The sequence below is a fragment of the Anser cygnoides genome, chromosome 8 (assembly GCF_040182565.1).
Source record: "Anser cygnoides isolate HZ-2024a breed goose chromosome 8, Taihu_goose_T2T_genome, whole genome shotgun sequence".
NCBI classification, from domain to species: domain Eukaryota; kingdom Metazoa; phylum Chordata; class Aves; order Anseriformes; family Anatidae; genus Anser; species Anser cygnoides.
This window is the reverse complement of record NC_089880.1, coordinates 29,723,349-29,747,084: the sequence shown is the minus strand read 5'-3', so window position 1 is coordinate 29,747,084 and position 23,736 is coordinate 29,723,349. Positions and strand designations below refer to the sequence as shown.

Here is a 23,736-nt window from a genome sequence, read left to right as displayed (position 1 = left end):
TTGCAGCTCAAACAGCAACATCACCTGACAAAGCCTTTGGCACTACATGCCTAAAAAAACTTCTCTGCAATTTCTCTTAGTATTTTCAACAGCTGGATATTACACTGTATTCAGATGCAGGTCCAAATATAAATAGCAGTTTCTCTACTGACCCACATACTTGGCCTATATTCAGAGTCTTTTAAGATGCTTCCATTAACTGCAGAGCAGTGTCAGGTATTTCTCCAGTGTAATCTTATTTATGAGGTTCTGTTTCCAAAACAGGACTAGACCAACTGGAGTTGGGCTCTTTACTCACAGTTGAATGCCTCTCCCCCGCTCCCCCCCCATCCTCCATGGGAATATACCTTTATCCTCAATATCTTTCATGGCTGCTGACATCTTATTTCCAGTTCTTATTGTCCGTCTGCTTCCTCTCTGGCTACTTCTAAATGCTTCTGCTCCCAGAGGCACACCGCGTCCCTCGACAATCCCCACTGCCCACACAGCTGAACTGCAGCCTAGCTGGCAGAAGGCTGTTTCTCTGGGGGTAATGGCTCCTGCTTTACCTTTTCTTCCCCAGAAATAACTTGGCTGCTTTTTACATCTATTCTGAATGAACTACAGTTATCAACACCTCTGGATTGAGTGAAATATGAAGGACAGAGGAGAAAAGCCATAACTGATGAGGAAAAGTGGGAAATTAAGAATCGGTGAAGAAAGCTGAAGTTGAAGCTGGAGCACACGACTGCACAAATATACTTGTGAATATTTTGTAAGTTCAGTTACTCTATGTTTGACTCATCGGGTCTGTGAAATCTCCAAACCAGACAAATCAGAGTAACTGAATTAATCTAAGTACAAAAACCATGGCCCAAATCCTCTGGCCTTTATCTAGGGAACCCTTTTATTGGAGCCTTCAGCTGGAAAGAAACTGCAAGAATTTGTGGCTGTGGAGTGTGCAGTTACAATAAATACATAATTCATCATGGAGAGGTTTGTTAAAACTGTTAGGAATAAAATAAATGTTCTTCTTTCCTACTGAAAAGAGATGTCAGTTTTTCTCTTAAGATTACTCAAAGAGCTAGCCAGGCAGAATAGAGGCTTATTACATTAGAAAGCATATAGAGCCCTTTTATGAACTCTGGCTGCAGCCATTCTCTTTGTGAGACTCTTTGTTTCAATTTGTTTTTCAGCAGCTCTATCTGATCTGTATCTTGCACACTTTCATCCTGCAACAAAACACAGCTGCAAAGTGACTAGAAATTCCTCATCTGTCTGTCTGAGCACATTCGCACGGATGGGACAGGTACCCACGAGAAGCTCCAAACCCGACTTATGGGTGTTAAATGCGATACGTAATTTTAGATTGAGTCACGAGGTCTGGCTATCTCTCTGTTCATCATTCCTGGAAGTATGAACAATAGCACCATCTCAAGAAAGATACAAAAGTTCACCGACATAAAGTGCATGCAATTACTGGCATAGCAGAGTGACCACGCTTGCCACCCCTTGAAAACGGACTTTTAGGACAGAAATACTCTGCTTTCAAATAGAAAACTAATCACTATGTGGTTAATCTAAGCCTTTAATTCTGAGAAATCCTTGACACACAAGTGGCAAGATCACAACCAATGCACAACAATTTCAAGCATCTCCTTGCCTGATTTACAAAGGCATTATCACAGCTGAAATATTGCAGGCTCCCACCACACATAATATGAATGTTAATGCTCCTTTTAGACGAAGATGCCTCAAGACAAAACAGCACTTATGCAAATGCATCCACATCTTCCTTACCAGGTGAGATGAGTTTTTAGAAATCACGTAGGGGTCCACACATCATACTTACACTTGAGGTTTCTGAAGTACCACCTTCCACAATTAGAGTAGGAGAGTAGACCCAATGACATTTGCAAGCTTGAGAGGGGGAATACAGAAGACAATATGCGGGAACAAGTTTTACACAGTAGGGTTGCAATGAATTCAGTGCATCTCAGACACCAGAGGAATATCATGGTCACCATGAATATAACTTCTTCTCCCCACCCCCTTCCCAAAAAAATCAGGAGGGACATGAACATGCTAGGACTGATGGACTTGCCATATCCCCCAAACTATTCCCTGTCCTGAAGTTTCCTCATTCTGTGGTGGAGCCCTCTCCTTCCTGCCACAGGTGCCGGTCAAGGGCTGCTGAAGAATCCCACAGCTGCCAATTGTGATTTACAAAGAGGGAGCTAAGATACACTAACGACTGTGACTCTTACCACTAATTACCACTTATTCAGGCACTAATGGACTGCATTGGCCAGCACAAGTCTAACGCAAAAGCCTTTGCTGCTTGAAAAGAACCATTTTAATTTATTAAACATTGTGGATCTCAGGCACTGATAATGGTAAACATGCCCGCAATTAAAAAAGGAGTGTACACAGAAACACCAGCTGCACCTGCCTGACTGGCCGTATTTGACCTGGACTGCACTTGCAAATTGTACTGGTATACTTACTTTTGAGTTCAAATAAAATAGCAAAAATACTAAACTGGTAAATAGTGACCCCTATTTCAGATATCATATATTCAGATCACTTCCTCTTACTTCCACCATTTTTGTTTGTATCCTTTAAACAAGATTTAGATGCTGAGGAGACCTCATGTCCTGCAGAACTGCTAGAAGCCTCAAGAGAAACCACGAGTTCAGTGCATGAGAAGGAAGTCAGTAACACAACTTTGTTCCCTTCCAGTTTTGCACCCAAGAATAATAAAGCCATGCCTCTTTTGAAGTTACCAGTTCAAATCCAGCCTGCTTGGCAGTGACTTAAAGGCCTTACTAAAGGTAGCCAAAATAAAAAAAAAACACATGTATATATCCCATGGAAGATTCTGACACTGATATTTGCTTTTCTGCTAATCAGACAGAAAAGCAAAATATCAAATGTTTCACAGAATGGAAATTCTGAGTTATTTTTAGCTGAAAGCATTAAAATTAGTTCATTAAGAATTTCTATCTTATAATGTCAAACCATTCATATCTATAATTAATCTTTAATATCATAGTAATTTTTAGAGGCTAGAAAGAGCTTAACTCTAAAACAAGGAGTCAAAATGAAAGTCGCTATTTCATTCTCAAGTAATATCAACATTTCCGTTGAAAACTTCATCAAAATGAACTTCCCCCAAAATTCTAATTCTGCCAAAACAGCATTTTCCAAAAGAAATGTATTCAGAGAGACAGAGAGAGAGAGAAATTGAAAGAGGAAAAGCTAGCTGCCTGGCAGCCTCGACCTCTCTACAAACAACAAAGCCAAGTCAAATCCACCCACCCTCCTTCCCCCTCACAATTGCTGCCTCTCGCAATTTGATTACAAATCTCAGGACATGCTGCGGTTTTGCTTCAAGCTGTTGGTCCTGGAGTCAGGCTGGTTACAGGAATACCCCATGGCTTGCCTACTCTAGAAAGGATTTTCTCAGAAAGAATTTGTTCAGACAGAAATATCAGTAGATCTGTCTTGGCAAACAGCTACGACGGACATGCGGCTTGTTCCAGCAAACAGAGTTCCCCAGGCTGAATGAGCTCTTTCACCAAACTCACTGCTTCGCTGGTAGAAGCCCGTTCCCATCACGGCTTCTGCCCGTGGAGCTGTGCCGCCAACAGGCACGACCTTCGCCTGCTCCTGATGGACAAAGCTGTGGCAGCCGAGCTTTCCAGTGTGCACCGCGGCTCTCATTTAACAAGTGCTTCTCCTGCTTCCAGGACTGAATCTTAAATGAATCTGATAACACCTCGGGACCCAAACTGATTTTTTCATTTGTGGGGTTGACAAAAGGCACGAGTTTAATTAAGAACCTAAATGAAATCAAATGAAAAAGGAGTGCTATTTCCAGAAACTGATTTAAATACTCTTTTGGAACTAATTAATTATGTCTTTAAGCCTAACTTTTTACTTACTTCTTTCCATTTCTACACACGAGTCACATTCAGATAGTCCTTCATATCTGAGAAACCTTCACCTAGCCATTTCAAATTGTGCGAAATCTTCAAAGTTCTTTTGATTTGGTGTTAACATTCCCTTGACACCCCCTCGTCATGGGTGCGATTGACTTCAGTGAGGGGGAAAGCAAAGGAACAAGAAGATGCACGTGACACATCCCATTGGGCTGCAGCAGGTATTTCTCGGCGGCTACACGCTTGCAGGGAGGAGGTGCAGGGGAGGGGAGAAGTCAGGTAACCATTCTGTCAAATCAAAAGGTGTTTCCGGGTCACCAAAAAGTCCCAAAGTTACTCCAACTTTTTTTCTAGCCGTCTTTTCCACTGCGAAGACCGAAACCTGCCCCGTCAGATGCCAGCCAGGCTGTTACTTGTTTTGTTGCGGTGTTGCTAAGAAGCAGGGCTGTTTTTGCTTACTTGCCTCCCTTGGGCTATTTCACAACACTTTGTAATATACACTGCTCTTTTTTGTTGCACATCTGGTTTCGATTTTAGGTTTCAGAACCCCCTCTGAAAACTGAGATATTAGTTTTTCATATCTATCATCTAGACAAAGTGCATCAGCCTGTCAAACTGAGTGCACCGGTGAGACGCGTTTAACCCTCTCAAGTAACACTCAAGTTACCCTCCAAAAAGCTATTTTCATTTGATGTCGAGTTCAGGAGGTGGAAGCAGCTCAAGTATTTTGTCTAATTTGCTGTGTGAAATTAGCTGCAACCACCATTAAATTTTAGGTATGACATAAAATTGCCCATTTCTTGAAGCCATTACACGGGATAGGAAACCCCCACGCCTCACAAACGCTAGCAGAGAGCGAGCCGGCCGGTGGATTAATCGACCATCGCCCCAGCAGATGCTCAACAACCTCTCCCCAAACCTCTAGCCTTTCGTTTTCATCGGAAGCAACTACTCACAGGAAAGCAGCTAACTAGCACGAGGAGGGGTTCTCCTGTGTCTGTGAAATGGTGTCGCTGGATGTCAGAACAACCCTGCTCGTGCCCCGGGATGGCTGCAAACACGGCCTTCAGGCCCTGCAGCGCAGCCAGGCTGAGGTACCCGTGCCTCCGGCTCCAGGTAGGCCACATCCGCGCCTCACAACACACCACCACGGTCAGGGCTGCTCACAGAGAGCTTCTCGACACTCTGCAAGCAAAGCTCTGGCCGAGGAGGTGGGCAGAGCTAGCTGTTTCTTTAGTCTTCACCCGTCTGGTCCCAGCATCATTTAAAGTCACAATTAAAATTTATATCACTAAGCTAAGGTCACTCAGAAAACTTGTGCCAAGAACTACATAAATCTGACACCCTGCAGAGAAAATAAACTGTTTTTGCTTTATCTCGATAGTTTGCTTTCCCCACCACCCCAAAGGATTTGTCTCTGTGCCTTTCTTAAGCCACTCTGGTGACTAGCTGATCCTATAAGGTTTTCTCTCTACAACTAAAGATGGTATTTTTCTTCATTTTTGGAAGGGATAAAGTCTGTTCTAATCAAGTAATTCTGTATCAAGGCTGGACCTCTGCCTTTCAAGTTAGAAAATCATACAAGCTTTGTACAATGGTGTTTCTTGTCTCTGTACAGGTCTAAATATGCAGCCAGCCTTCCAAAACAACGTACAGAAAGCCCCACTCCCTCTCTGGGCCTTCAAACCCATCCGTTCTCTCTCTGGGCCTTCAAACCCACCCGTTCCCTCTCCCACTTGGTTGTTAACTTCCTCTCTTGCTTTGTCAAGAGCTGCTTCACACTCTTCTTCCCCCACTGTGCATGTACAAATACATCAGGGAATCCTCCTTTCCCAATAGGACCAACAGGTTTTGCAGCTCCTGTGCAAGGCCCGGGCCGTTCACTCTCCCAGCCCGGCAGGCTCTGGCACGTGTGGCCCTCCCCAGGAGCACCAGTGCCCGGGAAGCCTGGTAGAACAGCAGGTTTGAAGGATGCAAGTCTCTCTAAGCATCATTGAAACTGTCATTTAAAAAAAAATACCAGATAGTTAGAGCCAGGTCGGGCACCCACACCTGGGGATAGGAAAGCTGCAGGCTGCTGTGGGCTGCCCACTGGGAGCTGGGGTAAGCCACGCAGGACTCACAGGTCGGGAGAGTAACAACTCTTTTTTACCCTTCATACTTGTTCACCTGTTTCAGCAACACCTGACTGAACCCTGTTAACCTAAATCCATGAATTTCTCCCTGTAAACCTTAACTAAGTATACAATTCAAAGTCAGCTTATCACCCATGTCCTGAGACCTGTCCCAGCTGTGCTGGACATCCACATTGAAAGGGGAATTGGTGCCGTGGAGGTTCATACTGTTAAAGGAATTTGGAGAGACACAAATATTTGTTTCATGGACATACCGTCCTTTCCTAAACAGGAGTACAGGATGAAGGTAACAGAGAAGGACTCCACCATGGAGGAGCTGTATATTTTTAAGACTACACAAACTCCAAATCTTACAGATTTTAGAGACCCACTAAGCTCAGGACATGCTACCAGTGGCTGTACCTCAGGGTGACACCCCAGTGTCATGGGGCCTCTTTCCTCACAGGACATTGGAAGAAGCTCAGCAGACGAAGGGAGAGGTCGGAAGGACAGCTAGGGATGTTCTCCACCCCACCACCCCCTTGCCCAATCTTCTCCCACCTACTGGCAGTCACAGCAGAAGCCAGCAGAGCAGGGGACACACGGTGAGCCCAGGGCCAGGCAGCAAGGTACTGGTACGGGGACTCTCAGGTGCTGGCCTAGGACTAATCACTACAGGGTCTCCGTGGTCCACGTAATCACAGGCATTGTGGTCCTGTGGTGGAGTGGAGATTGAGATCATGTGGGACAAAAAGTCTGAGGAAAATCCTCATGATAAAGCATACGGTGGGTCTTATCATTCCCCTTTCACAGCTTTTTATATGTTCCAGGGAAAAATGTAAAAAAGGTAATAACAGTGGTAAGCCACATCTTTCCATGTCCTCGCATCAAATCTGAACCAACCCAAAGCTTGGAGCCCGCATATCCAGTTCTCTCCTCCCACTCCCCTTCTTCTTCTTCTTTTTTTTTTTTTTTTTTTTTTTTGGTGTGGTTGGGTTCTTCCCTCTGCACAGCCTCTCGCCAGTTCAGCCCTGGAATGCTTCAGGCAGCTCCCTCCACCCAGCAAGAGCCCTGCCCAAAATGCTATCCTCCTGCTGGCGTGAGCTCACCGTGACCTTTCAGCAAGGCCCAGCCCTCCGTCCCTCCTCGTGTTTGGAGAGGCTCGTGGAGCAGTGCCTTCTTTTCGGCTTGTGTGCTTCATGCTTAACCAATTAATATCTCTTCCTGCAAGGCAAAACAGTGCTCAGTGCTTTACCAGCTCAGGCAGGCAGCTTGTCCTGATTGATGGATCACGGGTGAGGAGAGGGTTAAGAATATCACAGAGCAGTGGGGACATAAGAGAGCTTGGTCTGGAAGCAGTTTAAGTAACCTAAGGAGAATCTGATACAGACCAAAGACACACAAGTACAGATGCATTTAATAGAAGCCTCTCTCTGCTCGAGATCTACAGCTGAGACTCATGCAGCAAAATGTGCTGTTTGGAACATACTGTGCTCCAACCACGATGGCTATGGGAGGAATTGGAGCCAGTATTATGTGCTGGTGCTGTTAAGTACTCAATGTTCACTTAGCACACACGTTTGGGGAATGTATATTTATGCATACATTTTGGGATGCAGCACATCTCATTGCAAACTTGGACAGCAGCTTGCTCTTCGATCTAAGAACTGGTCTATTAAGAAATCCCAGTATTGTGTAACTATGGGCAAAGCCCCACATGCTGTTCCAGACGCAGCTGAGCCAGGTTAAGAGGTTACCACCTCCAGCCTGCCCACAGCTGTTTATCCACTGCCCCCCATTAGGGGTTACCACCCTTTTCAATGAGCCAAGTAACTGCATGTGCAGACACTCCCAAATCTGGCTCTGTCAGAATGATCCGGCTTAGCTTGAACAATTTTAAGTAGGTTTATTGTTTGGGCTTTTTTTTTTTTTCCGGCTAGCTCATGTTGAGAGTGATAGTTTCTTGACTCAATTCGGCTGCAACTGGAATAGCATCTCTGACCATGCTCCAATAAAACTGTTGCAAAATTACATGTCAGTCTCTTCAATCAAAGCCTGTGGGACTCATTTAAGGATAATGCAGTTAATATTTGTTCCCTAAACATTCTTTTGTTCCCTAAACATTCTTCTGTTCCCTAGGTTTTAGTGGAAATTTAAATATCTCATGGCAAACTGATCACTGGTGCTTGCAGCAGTCTGTATTCTCCACCACTTGTTTAAGGAGATCTAAGACAATCAATGCTCTGAAGAAGCCATCACAAGAATCTCCCCACTGCCTCCGTATTCCAGAGGATTTATAGTTTCCCTTAGGTGCAGAACTGCAAGATTCCAGTAAGTCACTGGGGAACTTTAACAGAGACTGTCAATGCATTTACACTGTTAGCATTATTACTTTACTTCACTTTCAATTCTTGGCATGTGGGACTTAGAAGTCTTGTCAAGCTTGGGCCTCACAAAGCTGTGCCAGGATGCAAAAAAGGTAGTTTGGGGAGACAAAAATATTTGCTTCTCTGACCTCCGTGTTTGGCTCCTAAGGAGTTTGATTTGTATTCACGGCTGTGCATGTGCTCTCAGGGAACACACATAGCTGAGGCCAATTGTATGAGATTGGAGTACAAAGAGAAGCCCTACTTCGGCTCTGACATTTAGCAAGCCAAGAGGTTTGAAAAGGGAGCCAAGTCAATTGCCTGGCTTGGCTGTATGAACCAAAACACAAGCCTCGCCACTGGAATTGATTATATACACATGAAAAGAAAATACATAAAATGATACATAAGGTTCTTGTAACCTCCAGGAGCTGATGCCAGAATATGCTCGTTGGCTTGGTCCTTCCCTGGCTCAATACCACAACTGAGCACTGAGCTCAGCCGAGGCCGTGCTTAAGTTTTCATCAGATTAACTCTTCAGCGCAGGTCAAAGCACCCCTTTTCGCGTGCTCTAAGATCTAAGTTTTCCCTCAAGCCCCCAGGGAAAGTAGTAGCTGACTATATGAATACAGGATTTATAGCCCTTAAAGCTGGTGCAAAAGGTGCTATAGCTGCCCACAAGAGGCAAGTAAATCGAGTTAAATGAGATTGGGAATATACAGAGCAGAGTAACCAGGAGAGTGTTAATGCAAAATACTTCATGAGCCAGCCTTACATAAAGTGCATTTTTCCTCCGATACAGATCCCATTTATCTCTCAACATAAATCGGGGTCTTTGACTATGCATTTCTTTGCTTAATTACACTTAACACTTTAGATAGGAAGCTTAATCCACACTGACTACTACATTGATTTAAACAACAAAAACCAGCAGGCACTGAAAAGTGACATTTCTTGGAAGAATATGGGTTATTAAAAATATTCTTTCCAATGCAAATATTTGTGCCTTTCTGTGGTATCTCACTATTCTCCAGACAGATAGTTTTTTCCTCAGTTTGAAGTATTTGATATGATTGTTTGATATGATTAACTTACCAAGCAGCACTTAATGCTTTCAGGAAGGGCTTGAAAGCAGATATTTTTATTTTACCAAATTTTATTACAATAACAGGGAGACTCAACATTTCCCTGGAAATGAGCAGAGCTAACAAGATGTTAAGTGTTTTCCAGTAACCCTTGTGCCAGGTGCTATTGGAAGCTTTCTGAAAATATCACTAATGAGTTCCTTTGAAAAATGAAAAACGCCTTTATCCAAAGACCTCAAAAAGTGAGTTTTCTCAGCTAGTTTTACTTGTGGATAAGCACCTTTCCATTCTGAAACACCAGACCTAAGGGCTTGAAGCAAATAAAATGTTCCTGCAGGACGGACAGAAGCAAAAGGTAACATTGTGAGAGCCAGTAATTAGTATAATACCTGTTGGACTCATTTCTAATCCCCAGAATTTCTTGGCAATACGCTCAGCCTCAGTGTCTCTCTGCGTGGTCGTATTGGCCATTAACAGCCTGCAAAACTCAACTCGCAGCTTGCTTTCCACAGTAGTGGAGTCTAACGTTTGGGTCCATCGTAGAATATTCTAAGAAGCATGCTGCTCTTGTGCCAGCTGATAGAGGTAAAATGATCTCATCTTTAGGATTAAAAACAAAACTAAAACAAAACACACAAACAAGCAAACAAACAAACAAACAAAAACAAACACCACCACCACCAACAAAAAAACTTTGATTAAATAAAGGAAAATCAGTCATTGCAAAGACAAGCTACATCCAACGCAGCATCCAGGTTGCTTCTTTTCCTTCAGACACTCCCTTACATTTCAAAAGCACAGTCAACACCACAAGAACCTCATCTTCACAGGTGTTAAGCCATACCCGGGTTGTATTCTCCTGCAGAGTAGCTGTAGGATATTCTCTTTACAGCCCTCTCTTTCTTAGACTACTCTGAAGGCAAACAATGTGCTACAACAAGCCCACATCTCAGCACACACTTCTCAGCCTACAAAGAGCTGTGACCAGGCAGAAGTTGCAAACAAAATGCAAAGCACGTTCCACCCCACCTCAACATTCACAAGATGGGAAAAGGCACACAAAGTGTCCTAACTGATGTCAGTTGTGTGCTGGGTGGATTCTGAGCCACTGGCGTGAAGACTGGCTTCCTGGTACTCTGTCCATGTATTTGACTCTGCCATCTGCATTGTTCCTTCCATATTTTGGACAAATTCCTGAATCCCAGGGAAGTATAGAGACCTGTCCACCAGTTAGATGCAAAGTGGTGGGCTACCACTGAAGTTAACGATACTTGCAGCTTCTTGAGTACAGCAAACTCACTTCAGTCAGCTTCACAGGTTTCTCTGACACTCTTCACACACACATTTATTGCTCAAAGCCTACAGTAATTTACTACTACTACTGTTACTCTTACATCAACTTCTCTCCAGATTCCAGAACTCCTGTATTCTGCTAGCAGAATGCAGGAAGAGTTCAATAGTGCATTCAGAGTCTCCTATTTAATAGGAGACTTACTCTCTTACAGTTTAAAGACATGTCATTTCAAAGTGTTTTTGCTTTACAATAAACAGATAATAAACAGATTCTTGGTTTCCTACAATAAAACCAGCAAAGACTATAACTTCAAACATTTAAAAGGGCACACGGGACTGTTCTTTAATTTTACTCTTTGGCTGCGGAATCTGTACTCATTAAAAGTGCCAAGTGAAGATCTGACTAGTATTTGTGCTTTGGAAGTTTGCATTTCTACTCCCCTGCCCCAAACGGAAGGCAAAATGGGCTGATGTGCTCTCACTTTCCATTTCTAGACTTTTTTACTTCCTGTTGCAATGTGGCACCAAAATGCAAAGTTTGGATTTCCTAGAGTGCAAAGAAACAAGGGGCTAACTGCACGTATTTCCTTTCAGAAAATAAATAAATAAATATTTACAATGGTGCTACATTAGAGATATAAAATACTTTCAGTATTTTATAAACTACGAATTTTGACTACTAAGTGGTAGAAAGAATAGTAAAATGGACCGACTCCTTCCTTGTTATGAACGAGCCTGATGTGCTGCTGATCTGAATATGTAATTCCTTCCCTATTTTGCTGTATTTTTTTCTGCAGAAGCATAAGATATATTAGTAATAAAAATAACATAACTGCCCTTACAGACCTAAATGGGGATTGGACTCATAACAGCTAGCAAGAGACGGCCAATGGTCTAACCTGATGGGATGGGAGAGGGCAAGAAGGAACAACAGTTTCAGTCTCTTCATTTTACTGTTGGAAGCAGAAATATGGCACTAAGTATAAAAGGCCATATATTCAAAGATGCTGAAGTCATATACATCTTATCATCACATTAAAATTAGGAGGATTCAGAATATCTGAAAAACAAGATTTGAACATAGGAAGCTGGTACCAGAGCCAGGATCCATGTTTCATGGGTGAATAGCTCTCTGGGTCTCACTGTAGGCGTAACCACATCCACGCAGCATCTCGCTGCTGCATCCCGGCCCCGATGCAGCTGCTGGCCCTGCCCAGGCAGGGGCACACCCTTGCTCCCTCCCGAAGTTTGCCAAGTTTTAAATGTTGAGCTGTTAGTTCACAGCAAAGGAAACCAAAGCCTCACAGCCCATGTGCAAATGAACAGCACATGGACAAGTTTTCTCTGCTTGTCCCCCACGACTTTCATACGGTTTGACTGTGGAGTTCAGAACATGCTGTCTGCTCTCTCCTACAGCTAGGAAAAAAAGTCAGATTTCTGTTTCATAAGAAGCTGTTACTTCAAAACTTGTTTACATTCCTATACAGAACCCTAATGATCCAGCCGACCCTCTCAGTGCAAATACGCATAACGCAAAATGTTCTCTAGAACAAACCGTGCATTTCAAGATATCCCAGTAACGCACATTGCTCGTAAAGCTAATATTTTTCCATAGAATTAGTACTAGAATTAGAGTTAGTACATACAGTTAGTACTATCAGGGTTGCAAGACGTTATTTCCTACATAAAGACACTAAAAATAGAAAGGCATTATGTGTCAACTGAATTATTTCCGTTGGATCAAGTGAATCCATCACATCCTGATTTCCAAACTTAATTCTTAACACTTCTTGAAGGAACCAAGAAATATGTAAATATGAACGATCATTTCAGACAAAAATATGCAGCGTACGTTCTGAAAATATTGACATGAAATGATTGACATTATCAAAAGATCTCTTTGCCTAAAGATATCTGAATGAAATTAAATTGCTTCTGACAAGTTCCTGAGGAAATTTTTAGTTCAAATGAAACCATATTTTCAGAGGAAAACATTTCAGAGAAAAATCTGCCCCCCACACACTTAGTGCAGCTCTGCCCCAGAGTCTCTGCTCAACTCATTAGCAGAGGGGAGCTGTTTGCTGTGCTGTAACTTTCATTCTGAATTTGCCTATTTTTAGTGCCCTGTGTCAGAACTCGGTGGCAATTTGGGGATTTTGCTTTCATTTTTCTGGTTGTGTCTCAATATGAGTCATTTCTGCTGTACGTTTATGTTACTGCTGTTTGTAAACAGTGGATTATGAGCTGTTCCTAAAAACTAGAACAGGTTTTACCAGAAGGCTGCCCAGCTACTGCTTTTCCTTTAGGTTTCCTTTCTGTGTGTTCCTCGTGCACTTAGCTATATGCTCACTTCCACGTATTCTTGTAAATGTAAGAGCAGAATAAATTTAGGAACCACAGCACTTTCAGCAGCTCCACTTCATTCTCACACCAGAGGTTTCTAAACTACTCCTTACAGTCAGCTACTACAGATATGCATGAGCAGCAAACCACCACTGCCTCCAAGGCATGTCTTGTCTGCACGCTTATTTGCAGCATTTTCTCTGGACCAGTTGCATGGGGCAGATTCTGAGTCTCTTTTTTTATTTTTGCAACATGGTTGTACTGAAGTCAGTGAGGTAAAATGCAAAATAGTGCATGATCAATGCAAACAGAACTGACAAGCCAAACTGTTTCACACAGAAACTCAATGATCTAAATACATTTCTGGGACACAGCAGCCAGCCTTGTCAGCCCTTGGGTCAGTGGTGGGTTTGGCAGTCCTTGTGGGTCTTACAGATCATGCAGCCCAGGTAGCTAAAGCACCTGACTGGATGTAAATAGTGTAGATGGAATTCAACTTACAGACTTTGTAAGCTCTCCTTTAGATGTTCTCCCTCTCCTCCAAGACAAAAGGCTGGATGAAAAAATGATGGAGGATGTCTTGTAATACTTGCACTGAGTCTCTAGCAGCAACACTGCATGTAGAGCTTCTCTCATGCTGTATCAGTATTTCTGCTTCCATGCTAAAAACCAGAAGTGAAAAGCCATCTTGTTAGAATAACTCCAAATCAGGAAGAAGTATGGAGCCAGGTTACAAAACTAGGGAAAAAATCAGAGGGAAGTCAGTGACCAAAAATGAGGAAGAAGATGGTTTCTAAATAATGTTTGTATTTGCCTAAATGGATGGCAGAGTTACCAATTAACCAATCTGATGAAAGGAATTCTGCATTTAACTCTATTTCTTATGGCAACACATAGAAACATCTCCAAGTCATTTCTGGCCGTCACTTTCTCTCTCCCCAAAGGCATCCATACCCATGTCATAAGAAATCTATGAAATTCAGCTGGCAATTTTTTGTCATATAAAGGACAGAGCTGAAAAATGCAAGATTATTTCATAACAGTTTCTCAGTAACAAGGTTTTTGATCTTCATAACATTATCCAGAAATAAGACAGATATTTCTGTTTAGCTGAACCCAGCTGGCTGTGTGGAAAACATTTCAAAATCTGCCATAAATCTTTTTTTCCCCTGATGTCTGTTAATTTAGTTAAAACAAACCAATTAGATGTCCTAATTACAACTGAAATATATAATTATATTGTGCACTCCGTTCAGAGCATATTAATGAAGCGATCATCACCTTCTTATTAGTCACTTGAAAACTAAACCCAAGTGGGAGCTGAAAAATGTTTTTCTGTATCTTCAAATAAGGCACTTGATCCATTCTTCACTTGTTTCTGAATTTAAAACTTGAGCAAAACAGGCAGAAAAACATACAGGATCATTACATCTTCTTTTCTTATAGTCAAAATTCAAGAAGAATTATCATACAGTAAGGTGGATCAGCTCACTTATAAATTAGAGACTCTTCACAACACGTATTTTAATCTTTTACCATAAAAAAACCTTTCATAAAATTAGCATAAAGTTAAAAAGACAATGCACAGCTCTTTTTAAATTACTTTGCTCTAATGTCTACCTTGAGGTTGGCTCCTAAACAGGTAGGGCTGGCTTTTAAACAAGTTGTCAACGCAGCCTGCTGCTGTTTATTGACATCTATTGGAGCTGACAGTGCTCAGCCTACTGATCCTCATCCCTGCTGCCATTTTGTAGGTAAATCTCTCAGCCAAATATACATAGCCCTCATGAAACCTACCGATCTGCCTAACCGGGGGAAAAACAGTTCAAAACAAAATTTGCATAACTTACTACAAAAATGAAAGAGTTGGTGAAACCCATTACCAAAGGATTCTCATTTCAACACCACTGCAGCTTTGTCTGATTCCTCTGCTATGAAAAGCCAAGGGCAAGCACACGGGTGCCATCAGAGGAGGTGGGTGCACACAGGAGCCATCTGCGGCCTCCTGAGGTGGCGGTGGGACACGGCCCTGTCCGCCCGTGTCATCCGGCTCCAGGCCGGGCCTCCTGGGCCTGCTGCTCCTCACACCAGCAGCAGCCATGGGCACGGGCATGGAGGCCCTGCACAAATCCCCTCCTTCCCTCCTCCAGGCGCTGCTCCGTGGTTATGGCCATGCCTGGTACTTCAGGCAGCGGCAGCAGTGAGGACAAGGCCAAGAGCCGGGTGGGGAGGCAGCCAGCGGCCACAGTATGGCCCCCAGGAGCCAACTTGTGGTATAACGACACAAAACACGCTAGCCTTAATTCACCACTACCCTGAACCCCCTACAGCCATATGCAGCTGCATAAAGTGGCCACGAAGACTTAGGGTATCAGCTCCTAGGGGCAAAGATTATCTTCTTCATTTGTTACAGTGCGCCACGCAAAAAAGCCATATTTTTCAGCATAACTGTAACTCATGATATATTGATAAAACTGATTGAAAAGGCAGTATTGAGACCCTCTTGCATCACAAAGTGTGCAGCAGAAAAGGATTTGCCCAGTAGGCTAAGAATCTGAGCCTCCTCCTCTCCCCGCCAAACATATTTTTGCTAGGCTCAATATTGTTTCGTATCAGGAACAAGCAGCTCTGAACTCCTCATACTTTGGATGTGTTCTCTGTTTTGGGATTACTAGAGTACTTCATACCAAATCTAATTAGATGAAAAGTATTTTGGGAAGTGTGCTTTGCCTGCCTAAACAGAAATATTATAGCAGCTACTTAAATGGTAATTGATAAATGCATAAAATTACTACCATTCAAACTGCAAATCAGTTAGCAAAATTCAATGAAAGTTTAAACATTTCATTGCATTAATGATATAAATGCATAAATTTACAGAGAACAGCATCCAGGCATTTGGCAGTCTTCCACTGTATTTACTTAAAGGTGGTAATGCATTTAAAAAGCACTTGAAGCAGAATATGTATTAAGCACTACTAAACTTGCATAGATTTATTAGCACAAGCTTTTAGACTGTCTCTGCCCTGAAGCAAACTCTTTTTTATTTCTGGAAATTAAAAAAAATAGAGCAATACTTCATTTTAAGACACATCAGAGAGGTCGGAACGGTAGTTATCTTTAAAATACTGTATTTCTTCATGACAAGTGCACTTTTGTAGCCTTTAGTATGTATGTGACTGACTGATAGGACTGTCTAAGAAATGCTGATATTATCCACAGGATCTTTCATTTACATGTTAGTGAAAAAATGGTAGTTTGGAAAATTCTCCAGCATCTCTAGAGACTAATGATCTGACACCTCTAACAACTTAGAGTGACCTGATTTTTCAGACGGTGTTGAAAACCTGTCCATCTAGAAGAAAAATCAGACGCCTTCAACAGTGCTGCAAGCAAGGCGTTTCAAATTCTCTTGGGGAATTTCAGCTGAAGAACTTTATTAATTCTCACAACAGATATAAGCTAATATGGCAAGAAAATATTTGTGTGTATTTAATGGTATTTGGAAAATATCTCTGTTAGCATTCACTAGATAAACTGCATGCCAAAAGAAATACCCTAAATACTACATATCTCAGGATAAAATCACAGGCTGGATATGTGCCTGCATGAATATCTTCCTTGAAGAGACATCAGTGGAAGATCTTGATAAGTGGGAGGCAGGGCTTAGGACTTCTCTCAGAGTTGGAAGAAACCAATGTAATTTAGACTGTCTGTCAAACATTTGGGAATTGTGTGTGTTGTGTGTCACACAACAGTGACAGGCCACAGCAGCTTGTGATAGACACCCATCTCTTGGCTTCAGGAGCAGGACAGCAAAAAATATTTCTGTCTGAGGAGCTAAAGTCAAGCCAACCTACTCACTGTGAAGAGTTCACATGCTCCTTTCCTATATGTCAAGGATCCTTTTAACGCACCTGGACCTTACAAAGGTCAGTGCCTTCACTTTTGTACAGAGGACACAGAGGAAGGGTGGCATTTCTTGTCACCCAGCAATGGTGCAAGTCAACAGCGTTCATGTCCCCTGATTCCTGGGCTCTCTCTAGGGCCACCTTGCCCGTCTAATTAGTGTTCAAATCACTGTAAGAAACAACACAAATTAGTAAAGATCTGCTGCACAAACCACCACTCTTTCCACCTCCCATTGAGGTCAGAGTTGCTGGCACTGTGTGGCTGCCTCCTGAAGCCAGCACAACTACTTCATCTGCCATGGGAAAAGTGAAAAAGAATTTATTTCAAGTGCCAGTGTAAGATTTTTTTCATCATCCCAGAGGCTTTTTTCACTTGTTGCCTCCAGCACACCGCCCCAGCCTGCCTTCCCCTCATATCCAACAGTATGTGGTCAGCACTGATTTGTTTTAACGTGGGGAGAAACCTATACAAAGAATCAGGAAGTCAGTCCGAGATGGAAGAAGTCTGCTGAGACCATTGTGGCCATTCCTCTGCTAACAGATGAACAGTACCCAAAATATGGTCTTGGGAATTTAGCACAGACAATGGCATTCCCGTTATGGCTAGACTTTGGTCAAAGCTTTGGAGTTTGGAGCTCTGAGCCACTACATCACCCAAGGCAGAGGAAAGGTAGAGTTTCCTTTCCAAGACTGTTCCTGACATGTTAATTGGAAAAGTGAATTTCACAGAGAAGTGCTTTGCACTTTAAATGAGGGAAGAAATAAATCCCCCAAAGAACACCGGACCCTGGTTTTGTGGCATTGCTCTGTTTGTAAAGGAGTGCCCCGGAAAACTCGGCACATCTTCCCTCTCGCATCCTCTGCCGAGGCCGAGTTCCCTGCTGCCTCATGCCTCGTACAGTCAGCAATGCACAGTGCGTGTGTAAACACAGCCCTTCTGATCTGCTGCAGATATACACATCCTGCACCTTTTTCTTTTTTTTGTGTGTGTACTTAAAGGGTAGGTGCCCTTGTCTTGGCTGGTACAGGCTCTGAATGGATGAGCTGGAATGAGCAGATGACAGAGATTTCTTTGCATTTCAATGCTTTTCTGGCCAAAATCCTCTCTAGGATTCATCTCATCAAGATCTTTAAATACAACTGAGAGCAGAATTTGGCTCAGGGAGTATTTCCCCGTTTCATTCCTTGCAGCATTTCATTACCACATTCTAAATCCGTAACGAAATCCGGAGTGTTTTATGGCGCTCTGTATTAGAGCGTTGCTAATAAGTAGCTCCATTAAAAATAGTAAACATAAATCATTTATTCATTTTATGCATTTTTAGTCCACTTGAGAATATCTTTGGCTGAGCTAAGACTCAAGTAAGCGTGTTAATTATTATCTTACTACAGTAATCAGTTAATAAGGCAGTTAGGAGAGATGTTTGTTAGGAGGTTCTGGGATGCCTGGAGGCTACTGAAGTCATTGTCTGGGGAAGAACACCACAGCCGGAGTGAGCAGGAGTCTGATGGCACTCAACCAAAACCCTGAGGCCTCTGTCTGCCGATTAGCTGAAAGGAGAGTGCAGACATCAGGTCTGAGCTGGGGAGCTGTAAACAAGAACAGGTAAAGCTCCCAGCACAGGTCCTCGCACACCAGAGAAATGTCTGCAGCCCCCTCCAGGGAGGCTGGAAGAGCTTGGCCCATGGGGAGGGTGTGGGAGAAGGAGACACAAGTGGATTTGGCTGCCTTCTGCTCCCCCAGAGCTGCAGCAGCCTTTCCTGGGCTCTGCTGTGTCCTTAGGGCAATGTGCTGGGCACTGCACCTCCCATCTCTCTCTTTGCCAGCTCCTGTCCCCTTCCATGGGTAAGGAAAGGCACTAACTTATAAAGCTGAGCACCTTGATGAAGATGCAGCTCTACTTTCCTTGTAGGAGCATCCAAATTCCTTCGCAGTACATTTTATCACCCCTTTAAATCCCCTCGCTGGAAGGAAATAGCTCCTTTATTCATCCTCCTGCTGCACAAGCAACTGGTCAATACCCAGGCTGGTGCAGCAGTGACCAAAAGCCATTGACTGTCTGACCATGGCCAGGCTGGCCTTTGCTTCTGCAGTGTATCCAGAGAGGTCTGTACCATAAAACCATACACAAAACTAGCACCTTCAATCCGGAGGCCAAAGACAGAATGCATTTGAAGATTAAATATTCAAGTTAAGATTCAAGGAGAGCAGTGCATACGGGCATCTTGCTGTCCTTCTGCGTGATCTCTACCTGCTAGGTGGTCAGTAACTTCTCCATTCACCACTGCAGCAGCAGCGATGACAAGAACTAAATACTTCCATTAGTGACTTGCAGAAGAAGGTTAACGTAGTCTCCTGAAGCTGGAGGAAAACCACAGCTGTCTGCCCTCAGCCTAGGGTGTGTCAAGGAACCTGTCCATAAGGGAAGTGTTTCTGGTTATGAATTATAGACTAGAAAATCCCCGTGGCCCTATTAGAGATGCACTTCGAGGTGCTCCAGGGGTAGCCTGTACTAGCTACATTCTCCCTGTGGGAGAATTACAGTAGTTGACAAGGAAGGGAGGAGAAGAAGCCACTTTCTTATGTACTTCAAAGCCAAATAATCTGACTCCTTCTGTCCAACATCAACATCACCTTATTCAACTTCAAAACGCTTCATCTGACTTGCAGCACAGACATCATTTAAAAAACAGTCCCTCTTACTTGTCCTTCCTAATCCAGCTAGCCGTCAAAACAGGACTGTATTAGAGACATCACATTTAACTTGCACTGGGGAGACCCTATTTGTTTGAGACAAAACAGTCCAGAATGCATCACAAATCTGTCTTACTGTCTTACAGTTTAGGATAATACCTGAGTCCTGAGTACAAGGCTGTGACTCATCAGTGAGGGAAACCCTGTCACTGCCATTCTGCAGATGGTAAACTGGGAAAGAAAGGGGTTAAACTGCTTATCCAAAGACATGGGAGAATCTGTAGTCAGGCCAAAAAGTGAACCGAGATCTCTTGGCTTCATCCAGTGGGACTGTTGCTGGGCAGATTACTTTTTTTTCTCTCAAGAGACTCAGCAAAGCTTTCAACAAATCTAGCATGAGTGGCCCAGAGCTGACACTGTCCCGGGGAGCTCTTCCTCCACTGGAAGAACTTACATGGAAAATAAATACTAGATACATCCAATTCATTATTTAATAACCTATGGTGTTTTTTTAAGCTGGAACAGCTTGCTCAGAAATACAACAGGCTTGAATGAGGAGACCAGAACTGAAGCCCTGATATCCGATCTTGCTGCTGGAAGAAAGCTCCGTCTGCAAATATTGCGATTTTTTGCTAATCATTTCATTCTTCTAACCTAGCTCTGTCTGGAGTGCTAACATCTGTCACTGAGGCTGTGATCTCCTTCATACCTCTTCAATACCTAGCATGGCAAGACCTGAGTTCAGATGGGAGCTGCTCTAAAACCGGTATACCACCACTACCACCACCAGTAAGCTTCATTTGTTCCCAGAAGGCAACCTGAAGAGCATCCCTCCCAGGACAACCATCGCCCTGACAGAGCTCTAGCATCTCTCCGCCTGGAGAAACTCCTCCTTAATATACACAGGGAGACATTTCAGAACCATTACACAATACAGATTAATTGACACTTTTAAAGAGATTAAGCTGATTCCCTCCCCTAAATTCAGTAGCTACCCCAACTCCGTCTCATTGAGAAATCTTCATCTGGCAAGAGTCATGAATTATAAGCAAGATAAAATGTTTCATTGAAATACAGATAGGGGGATTTAGGAAGCATGTTCTTTTTTTTTTTTTTTTTTTTATGGCTAAAACCAATTTTGCTTCAAAAGCAAATAGTTTGCCATTTTTCAGGTCACTAAGTTGGATGTTATAAATCCATCATCAGTGTTTCCTTACAGCTATAGTAGCTGACACATCTGAATCACCGGGAGCTAAAAGCATGCCAGAAGAAATGAACACCATCAAAACACATCAGAAGGAGACGTATAGCAATCGCTTCCCTAATGTACCTGGCTGCTGACGGAACAATATTAGCTTGCTTTCTTTGAGATTGGCCATGCGTAAAAATGAGCTCCTAATGAACAAATGTCTGTCCATGAAGGAATTGATTTAAGTGTATCAATTAGAAATTGGCATTGGTATCACTAGAGGGATGTTTTTAAGCATAATTAATGCAAAAAGCATAACAGCATTCTTCTTGAGGTTCAATCAAGAATCTCTGATGATAGTGCATACGCACCACTCCCCGCTTCCAGGGGAGTGTAAATGACTCCCTCTTGTACTGATCCATTTAAGTAGTTGTAAAACCTTGATTTTATCCATGTTAGATGGTTTTCTGGGCAGAACAGGACTGCCCAGAAAATAATTCATCCCTCCCCCATAAAAGATTACCATTTCATTAAAAAAAGATGAAGATGATTGCGCAAATAATCGTGGATAAAATCATTCCCAAGCTTTTGGTTTTCTGGTGAAAAATATGTGTTAAAAAGGAGCTTCTTCCTCAGAAAGTTCAAAGGTCATGTTTATGTCTAGATTCAAGTAAACAAATTTGTTGGTAACATTTCCATCAAGAGCATCATTTGCCCTACCTGATAATGCAAGTTAATTCACAACCAAAAGGAGGTTATAACTTTAACCTGTGCAAGAAGTCCTAAGGATTTGTATTGCAGTATCATTAAATGTAGGATACTTCTATAAAAAGATACATTAGGGATGAGAGTTTTAAACTTGACTAGTAAGCTGAAATACCCTAAAATGTAGGTACCAAAGTGTTTCAGGTCTGAAACTGCTTTTCTCTCATAAAGACACAGTGTTTTGTGGTTTTGTCCCTTCCTGCACTGTGGCATGAAGCTTGTACTTAACGGCACGTGACGCCCTGTAGAAAGAGAAGGGCCTGGAGTGAGCTGTGGGGCATGAGAATAATTCATTGAGGCAATTCAGTTTCCATGTCAGAGAGGTCCCCAGGAATGAGTATGGCAAAGAGTGAGCTGTGGGCTAGGAGAATTGCTCTGGCAATCAATATGTCAGATACCTCTCTCCCAAAGAACCCATTCTTCTCATATTCTTTGCAGAATTTTGTGATACTGCCATGTACGTAAGAAGTCAGAAGTTGTGTCAATGGTTTCTCTAAGAAAGACTAAAACTCAGTATTTCCTTTTGTTTCTGGATGTAGTCTGGAAAGAACTACAGAATCCTGTGGAATTCAGTGCTTTGAAATTTAGATTTTACAATACGTGTTTGGGAGCATTTATATTACCATAAAGGATGAGGACATTCTGCCACTTTAAATGCATTCCCATTTCAGGTATAGCATACCACCACGGTATTAAAACCAAACATCTGAAGAAATGTTTTGGTTTTCTTTTTTTTTTTTTTTTAAAATAAGATATTTGTGGCTTAAAGTTAAATGATGATGTTTAAAGAAATCTGGAACAGTATTAATCATTTAAACTACTCATCTATTTAAATACTAATGTACTGATAGATAAATACGCATCTACTGGTCACATTAACCTGCCTTCACCAAAAAAAAATATCATGTGATACAATGAAATGCTACAAAAATGAATCATTACCATCTAAATCTAAACTAAGACCTTTAAAAAACTGAAACGATGGAAGTTTTTTACAAGCTGTATTGCCATATTTCTGGAATGCCATGCCTTAGTTTTTAAGGCGAGATTTCTTCAAGTATTGAGGAACACCTTCCCACTCTCATTCAAGAGAATATTAAAAAGTCAGTGCTTGATTACTCAGTTCTTTGTGACTTGGGACCTCAAAGCCCTGCGCAACATCAGTGACTGTCACACCAGTAAATATGAACGTGAACTCACGAAGCTTTTTGCTCAGTACACCAGAACTAAACCACTTGGTCTGCACAGGACGAGAACAAGTCTTGGGGCTCGGTTCTCCTTTTCTCAGTCTACAAACCCAAAACAGGATTAGTAGGAGGAATACAGAGGCATCTTTAGGCTTTCAATATTTTCCTTGGTTGCTGCATTATTTTAAACAGTTGTAATTTATACCACACTCAAAGGAGGAATGGGAAGCAGCAATGTGCTTTGAAGCCACAGCTCCTATTTCACATGTTCCACCCAATGCCATTATTTGAAGATTGGCTTACGCAACTTCTCTATTTATTACTGGTTTGCTTTTCTTTTTGTTGCAAGAATCAAGCTGACAGCTGAACACATGTACCTACAATATGAGATCATGCTCTACAAGAAAAAACTAATTAAGACTTTACACTCTTGGCCCATGCCCTGAATACTTTGCACCCAAAGGCAGAAATGCACCACGGCTGCACTGCCCTCAGCACTGCAAGGATGCAGCGGCAGAGCTGCAGGACCCGGGCATTTGTGCTCCAAGAGCAGCCTCCAGGAGCCGGGGTTCAGGCTGCAGTGACAGCTGTAGAAGTCAAGTTCAGGCAGCTGATAGGATGATGGGCATGGATGCGATGATGAATCTGGGGAACAAACAGATCCTTAGCTACTGGAGGGACCGTGGTAATACTTCTGAGCGTGCCTTTTGGGTTAAACGTGGCATGAACTGTGACATTACGATGCAGGCGAGTGCCTTTCGATCCTCTACGTAGCAGGAGAGTGTTCTTGGCATGGCAGGAGCCTCCACCACAGCCTCTCTTCCCAAAACGCAGCCTGCACACGATAGGGAGAACAGAAACACAC

At 42.7% G+C, this 23,736-nt stretch overlaps 1 protein-coding gene across 11 annotated transcripts in view; it reads right to left on the bottom strand.

The window, feature by feature from the left end:
* FGGY (FGGY carbohydrate kinase domain containing) overlaps positions 1 to 23,736 on the bottom strand; it is a 280,468-nt gene that overhangs the window by 180,851 nt on the left and 75,881 nt on the right. For 10 of the 11 annotated variants that reach the window (XR_010833329.1, XR_010833328.1, XR_010833325.1 and 7 more), the window contains exon 5: positions 13,626 to 13,786. The exons of the other annotated variant lie outside the window; for it this stretch is intronic. Coding sequence is in view for 5 of the 10 variants with exons in the window: in XM_067001664.1 (XP_066857765.1) it covers positions 13,626 to 13,760 (135 nt within the window). In the remaining 5 variants the exon portion in view is untranslated. The remainder of the gene's footprint in view (positions 1 to 13,625; positions 13,787 to 23,736) is intronic. 11 annotated transcript variants of the gene reach the window in all.